Genomic DNA, 7511 nt, shown 5'->3' on the forward strand with positions numbered 1-7511 from the left:
CAAAATAGACCGGCGAAAACCTCCTTAATTTACAATTATTCAAACGTTATCTTTTCTCCTGATCATGAACTAATTATCTTATTTCTGCAAGAAAAGGTGATGGCAGGCTGCTGGCAATTGACATATAGCTAGCATAAACAATTGGTTGGGGTCCCCAAAACTCCAAAGATTGCGTATCTTATCTTTCTTTTATGCATGTATCTTTCTTGTGGATAGTTAAGGCAACGTGGACCTCTCACGTCTGTATCATATGATCAATTCAAATTACATAAAGCATGCCTATAGTTTGAGAGGCGCCTTATGCAACTCACTTGAATACTCTAGCCCCACCTCATCCAAAAGATTCAGCAAATACATGTCAAACAACGCATCATGAACTCATCCTTCAATCCATAGGAATAGCATGTCCGCTTAAAAGTGGAACAAATGTAGCAAACAAGTTAACATTTATTGCTGTATAGCGTGACGATTTAATCTATACTTACGGATAATGGTCCATAAATAAAAACCAACAAGCCTTTGTCTGAATTATCATAATAAATCTTGCACTACAAATTGGGCTAGAGTTAGGGCCCATCCAAACCTGATGCGGAATAGTGATGACTGATGCACATATCATGCCTGCAGAAAGTGTATACGTATGCATTAATTACAGTCCGGCGGTGTAGCTGACGCCGGTCCCCGGCAACCAAGAGTTACCAAAGATGAATTCAGCAACAGTAAATTTGGATGCTTCAGCCATGGAGAGCGACGAGTGAACGCCCGGCCAATGGACCCGGCCTGAGGTCGAGGACCCTGGGCCTGTGTTGGCATACTCACCATAATACAAAGTGGATAGTGCAAAGCTCCCTGACCATGGCTCCCACCCAGCTGGGTAGATTGAGCCATCCATGTAAGTCTCCATCACCACCGTCCTCGAGTACTTGTACCAAGGCCTACCGAGGTACGTCGGAGTGCTGCCCAAGTCAGAAGCGCCGACGATCCTGCATTTGTGGATCGATATGCCGGTGTTTTGGTTCGGGTCAAGCCGGCCTTGCGCCGTGACCGAGTTCCTTTGTCCACCACCAGGCTTTCGGGGTTGGATAAAGCAATTCTGGAAGACGACGGCCGAGTTGCCGAAGATGAAGTCGACGGTGCCATAGATGTCATCCTCTGAATAGAATTGCCTGTTAGAGTGGGTGTAGAGGGTGTCCTGGTATCCCTGTATGGAGCATTGGTAGATCACTGACTTGTCGGCGCCAACTCTTAGGGCCACGGCCTGGTTCTTGGATGGGCCGGAGTTGTTGATGATGGTTAGGCCCTTGGCAATAAAGCCCGCACCCATGGCAGCTGAAAGTACATAAAAAATGTAAGTCTTTTCTCCAAGTTGATTACAAGGAAGAATTCTTTTCGTCATCTTAGCTAATGGGAGTTGGACTTAGTCAGGCTATAACTTTCCTTTTTGCTATGAGTTAAGATATCAAGTTTGGATCTGGTTGGGGCCCTTGCCCAAAGTTTTCAAGCTATATCTAGCCGTTCAAATATTAACGCAATAGGGGGAGCCATCCGTTGGGACACCAATGCAGCTGGAAAGTGCATATTTCTGTCTTTAACCTCTTTAGTTCTCACCGCCACTTTGACGTTCTTCATGCAATTTTTCAAACTGGGTCATGCTGTCGGCTGCTTTGGTAGTAAAATTTATTCGTACGTGGATTTGCTTCCCTTTTCTTTTCACTATTTATTTGGGTAGCTGGGAGGGCTTAATTAGAGTCTCATCAGCATGGATAATTAGATACCACAAATAAAAATTTTATTTCCCATGACTTTATTCGTTTGGACTCTTCTCAAGGACTTTAACGAACTTTTGAAATGGACCAAAACCTACTCGCAATACGGTCCAAAACTTACGGTTTTAAAATTGGCATATTCGAGGTAATTAACATTAATTGAAATGATTTCTGAAAAAGATAAATTGCGACGGTCCCCGAGCGAGACTGGTCTACGGTGGCCACAATGTTCTACTGATATACGTACCCTATTCGATAAATAAAAATTGTCCAAAGTCCAATAGTCGGGACCTGCCACTCATTTTAGCTGTCGCTGCTAATAGCTACTCTTTTGGACCTGTCACGTAAGAATTATTATTATTATTACGAGGGTAAACCAGGAATACTGGAACGAGCTTATACTCACCGACGGTCGCAGTGCCGTACGTCGTATACCCGTTGGCCGCGTTCCTGCTACCTACAATGACCGATTTGCCCTTCCCGTCTCCCATCAGCATAACGTTCTTCCGCTTGCTTGGGATACTGATGTACTCGTTATAAGTCCCGGCTTTCACGTATATCACACTCCTTCCACGGCCGGCGGCGGCGGCCGGCGACACGAAGGCGATGGCCTCGTTGATCGTCTTGTGGGTCCCGCTGCCATCCTTGGCCACCACGGCGTCGGCTCGAATGTCCTTCGGGGAAGCCTGTAGAAGCCTCCGGTCCCCGGCCGACAACCACGCCGGAAATCCATCGGACAACAACTTCCGGCCGCCGGGATCCTTTCCTCCATCGAGCTTCTTGTGAAGCGCGAGTGAGTTGCTGATGAAGTGCGTCAAGCTCTCCACTTGTGCGCTCATGGCGTCCCCCCCGTCGGAGGCATCGATGGCGTCGAGGCTATCCTTGCACGTCGCCTGGTTCGTGAGGGCCGCGCTGAGCCACGTCTTGACGTCGTGAGGGCTGGAGCTTGTCTTCGGGTTGACGACGTCGTTGAGTTGATCCAAGCTGATGTCGAGGAGCTCGAGGCAGTCGTCCATGCCGGTAGGGCGGCGGGACCCAGGCTTCTGGTGCTTGAGAGTTAGGTTGTAGGCCATGGAGCGGACCGAGTGGGTCCGGGCCATGGCGAATTGGACGGAGATGTCGAAGAGCTTTTTTGGGGACTTAGTTGGTGCTCCGGCGACGGAGGCGAGGGCGGACTCGCATGCATTTGGGTAGAGGGTGGCAGCGCAAGCGGCGGCGACCGCGCTCGAGGTCTTGGTGGTGGTGGCAGCCCTCGAGACTGCATTGAAGGAATGGTGAGAGGAAGCTTCTGCTTGCTTTGTGATTGTTAGAAATAGTGCAGCAGATAGAATAAGCACCGTGGAGATAGCACAAGACCACATGATGAACCTTCTCTTTTGCTCCCTATTCTTGGAGCTCACTCTCAGCTCGTAAATGCTCATGCCTACGAGATAGCTAGGGTGCTTGATGAGTGTTGCGTGATGTTCCACAGACTTATATAGGGGGAAAGTTTCATGGATGAGGGGTTGTGTCAAGCTACATTTACTGGAGTCAAGCTCATGGGTCCTATTGAACGGATTAACGTGCAGTAGATATATCATATTGTTGGGTTTTTGATCTGATTGGGCTGGGCTGCCCAGGATGGACTAGCCCAATTAAGAACTAAATTCAAACATTAGAAGAATTAGTTAAAAGAGAAAAAAAAATACAGGATGGTTTTTCCACCTCCCTCTTTCATATTATTTGAATTCTTCTCCGAGATGATCAGACGTTGAAAAAGAAAATGACTCCGAAAAAAATTACTCTTTATTTGTTTTCATTTTATTCTTGCATGAAAGTATTAGAACGTTTGCTTACTTTGTTTATATGCTTTTTGCACGTATGACTTGAAGAGTCCTTTAGAGGTGAAGAGTCCTTCAGATTCAATCCATAGGTCTTAAGTTTTTCAATTTTTTACAGACTTTCTAAAGTAACTTCTAAAATCCGGATTTACATTGAATTTGATTTAACACATATAAAGTTAAGTGAGAAACGTCAAAGTAGAACCCCCAGTTTCCTATAAGTTGGTCAATGGATGCTCTTCAACGTCAAAGCCTGACTCATTTAGTGGCCTACTTATCTGATAATCATCACATATCATTCTCAAACCATAATTTAATTAGTTAATGTTTTAGAATATCTTCACTAGTTGGTTATCTAATATAATAACAATTATTATCAAGCCTAAAGTCTTGTATAGTTATGAAGATATACATCAATATTCTTGATACATGCGATTTTTTTGTTAAAAAAGGCATTTCTACAACCAAAAAAAATAAAGAGAGAAGAAAAAATAAAGTAAAAATATTGGTTTATTCTTGTTCTTGCCCTCTATCCCTCAAATTTGATATCACAATAAATTAAGATTATGGAATAAACTAGAAATCTAAGCTGAAATGTAATTAGCAATTTCATTGGAGTGGTGGCCGGTGACTATATGCTTTAAGGGTCCTATATCTATGAAAACTTTCTATACCCATGCTTTTTGTATTGTTATTTAATTGGGCTTCTGATGATGTTAATAGCTCATCATTATTAACAACTAGACTGAATAGTCGAAAACCTAAGATATTCAACTTAAGAATGCAAATGCTGTAGCTATGATGTTAAACCATTGTGGTCCATTTTAACGATGTGTATGCATGCTTCGTTTTCACGAACCACGTTAAACTAATCGAAATTCTTGGTATTAAGATTAAAGTGCAGACAAATAGCGACGTCTTCCACTAGGTGGTATCCATGCTTGCACCCCTAATTATTGTTTCAAATTTTCTTTTCTTTTCTTTTTGATATGACCGTTTCAACCTTTCTTTTTCAGGAGCACAAACCACAATGTTAATTAATTGCAAATGGTTTTATCAATTGGCTGTAACTGTCTTTGTACATCAAATCTACGTTCAATAACACTCACACGAACTGATACATGTGTGTTACAGAGAGAGAGAGAGAAGAGAGAGAGAGAGAGAGAGAGAGAGAGAGAGCGAGCATTCGGACCATTCCCCTAAAATGAGTTTTGAAGTGTCAGTTTGAGGTTATGATGTATAAATTCTTGTATATATACACAGACTCAAACGGAAACCAACAGGATCAATTATACTAATTCTCTATATCATTTTAGAAACCTATGTATACTCTTCGACCAAAAAAGAAACCTTTTTTTTTTTTTCGTGGGCTTCTTCTCCGGATTACATGGTATAGATTTCTCACCTTACTTTCCCTCTACCATAGAGTTTCTGCTTATAGTTCACAGATTCCTCCTCATCCAGCTGTCCATACTTTATGTTCACCGTCTTTGCCCAGCTTTTGTTTCAAGTTCAACAGGCAGACACTATACCTTTTGTAATGATGTATGCTTACCTTTCTTTTGGCCTCTCATGTGTTTGTGTACTACAGGCACTTCTGTAACTAAACTGCACAGCAGTCTTTTGGGTCAATGAAATTTCATCTTTATCCCCCCAAAAAAAAGAAACCTTTTTATGCTCCAATAATTCTCTTTTATGAGATGATTGGAGCATATTCCTGTACAAGATCGTAGGCTTATTATTTAACTAAGTTTTTGGATATCATCAGTTGATTTTGTAGCCTGTAAAGTGACATAATTTTCTGGTGCCATCTAAGTACACTTTTAATGAAATAATTCCACACTTAACCATCTATATCATACTTAATATTCTTGTCATCATTTACAAGGAAGATTTGGCATAGCTTTCGAATGGTTTTTTCTTAACCATAAATACATCAGCGATCTATATATTCCTCTCGTTAGTAAAACGCCTCGCCTCCCCGCTTCCGGACTGGCTTGGGATGTGTTGCTGGTGGAAAAAAAAACGTACTTGCATGACGTCCACCATTCTACTGTATATCGAAGCAATCCCCAATTGCCATGTAGGCCAAGTACTGCCATCAAGAACCAGATGGTTGATTGGCTAGGGCAGCAAATAGGTGTAGTAGTACTAAATTTAGCAAACATAGTCGCACATAATTGGATGCTTTAATTTATCTAATGAATCGAACTCTCTAACTTGAGATGAATTTGTAAATGACGTCAAGTTTTTCATTTTGCTCCACCCATTCAACAACCTCCTTAATTTAAGCCTTAATTAGAGAAAAAACCTGCTTGCAAGACTCCTTGCTTGTTGGCCTTTTATTGATCTTGGATTTAGCAAACAAGACCATCTCTAATTATCAATAATTGTTGTTCTTCATTCAGCACATAAAGCATATTATTTACTCCATTATCATGGGAAATAATTTGAAGGATTTATTTGGTTGCAACAAAAAGAAAAATTTTATGACTAATTTTTAAATAATTTACAAGGTATAGTTTGATTATATATATTATTTGGTTGCACATTGAAGGTTTGCAAAGCTCTGAAATTATGATATTACAAATTTCTACCTTGAATAGAATTTTTTTGAGAAAGATTAATTGCAGCATAATTTAAGAAAAATAAAGAACCAGTACAAAGGCAGGAGAATCCAAAGATGTAGCTAAAGAATATTAAAAGAGGAATTACTACGATTTTGTAGGCCAACTTTTCCCCCTCTGCTAGCTTGTCGTCCATGCTTTCCATTCAGTTTTTAACAGCCGAGCACAACCTTAAATGACCAAAAATAAAATAAAAATAAAAAAAAAAAATAAAAGAATAAATAAATCTTAAAAATAATTTATACAAAACACTTCTTTCTTTCTGAAACATCTGATCAAAAAAAAGATCAACGACTGTTAACCAAAAATTTTGTTCCTATTTTTTATTTTGATGACCATCAAATTTTTAATACCTATACAAAAAAAAATTATTCCAACAGCCTCTATTGCAATATAAAGGTTTCATCTAATAAACTTTTTACAATTCAAAATATAAAGTAATCATCGAACTTGCTATGAGATATTAGAACTGGAGGATTGTCATATGTATGTGCATAGACTAGAATAAGAACATTCAGATTTGGAGTCAAATCCAGTCAAAATCTCCACCATCCGATCCCCATAATTTGCATAGATCTCCATGCAGAAAAATAAAAGTTGACGGTCACTTTTTCATTCGTTTGAGGTTCAAAATATAAAAAAATCAAATCATTAATGCAGATGAGATAAAAAAAATAAAAAATATATCATTAATGCAAATGGAGCTAAATTTAGCCAAGTTCCCCATCATCCGATCCCTCTAATTTATATCGATCTTCATGTAGCAAAATAAAAGTTAACGGTCATTTTTTTCATTCGTTTGGAATTTAAATATAAAATGATTAAATCATTAATGCAGATGGAATAGAAAAAATATAAAAAATATGTCATTAATGCAAATAGAATAGGGATAGAATGTGTTTGTGTTTGTTACAGAATATTTATGTTATCCCGTAAATTTATGCTTATTTTAAATATTTATATTTATTTTATTTATATTTATTTTGAATTTTTTGTGTCTATTTTAGTAAATTTATGTTTATTTTAAAAAATTTGTATGTATTCCATCAAAGATTTATATTTATCTTATATAATTTATATCTATTACAAAAGATAGAAAGTGATCTGTCCCATCTACATTAATGGTGGGGATGGATGAGATGGGATGTACACACCATCAACATAAGGTGCTCACTTCCTTGGTGAGGTTGATAGACCACCGAGGTATGCAACAGATATTGGCAGTCGCTGTTATACTATTGAGACTTCTATATCATAACATATTATAACTTTCCTACAATAATCACATGCAAACTAAT

General features: G+C 39.2%; 1 protein-coding gene across 1 annotated transcript; it reads right to left on the bottom strand.

Moving 5' to 3' along the window:
* Positions 1 to 384: 384 nt before the first annotated feature.
* LOC105042060 (probable pectinesterase/pectinesterase inhibitor 35) lies at positions 385 to 3238 on the bottom strand. The gene is made up of 2 exons (XM_010919164.3): positions 2173 to 3238; positions 385 to 1329 (listed from the first exon to the last, which is right to left on the bottom strand). Exons 1-2 carry the CDS (start codon positions 3185 to 3187, stop codon positions 650 to 652), a joined length of 1695 nt encoding a protein of 564 aa, XP_010917466.3. The 5' UTR covers positions 3188 to 3238; the 3' UTR covers positions 385 to 649.
* Between the last annotated feature and the right edge of the window lie 4273 nt (positions 3239 to 7511).

Source organism: Elaeis guineensis, chromosome 3 (genome assembly GCF_000442705.2).
Source record: "Elaeis guineensis isolate ETL-2024a chromosome 3, EG11, whole genome shotgun sequence".
Taxonomy (NCBI): domain Eukaryota; kingdom Viridiplantae; phylum Streptophyta; class Magnoliopsida; order Arecales; family Arecaceae; genus Elaeis; species Elaeis guineensis.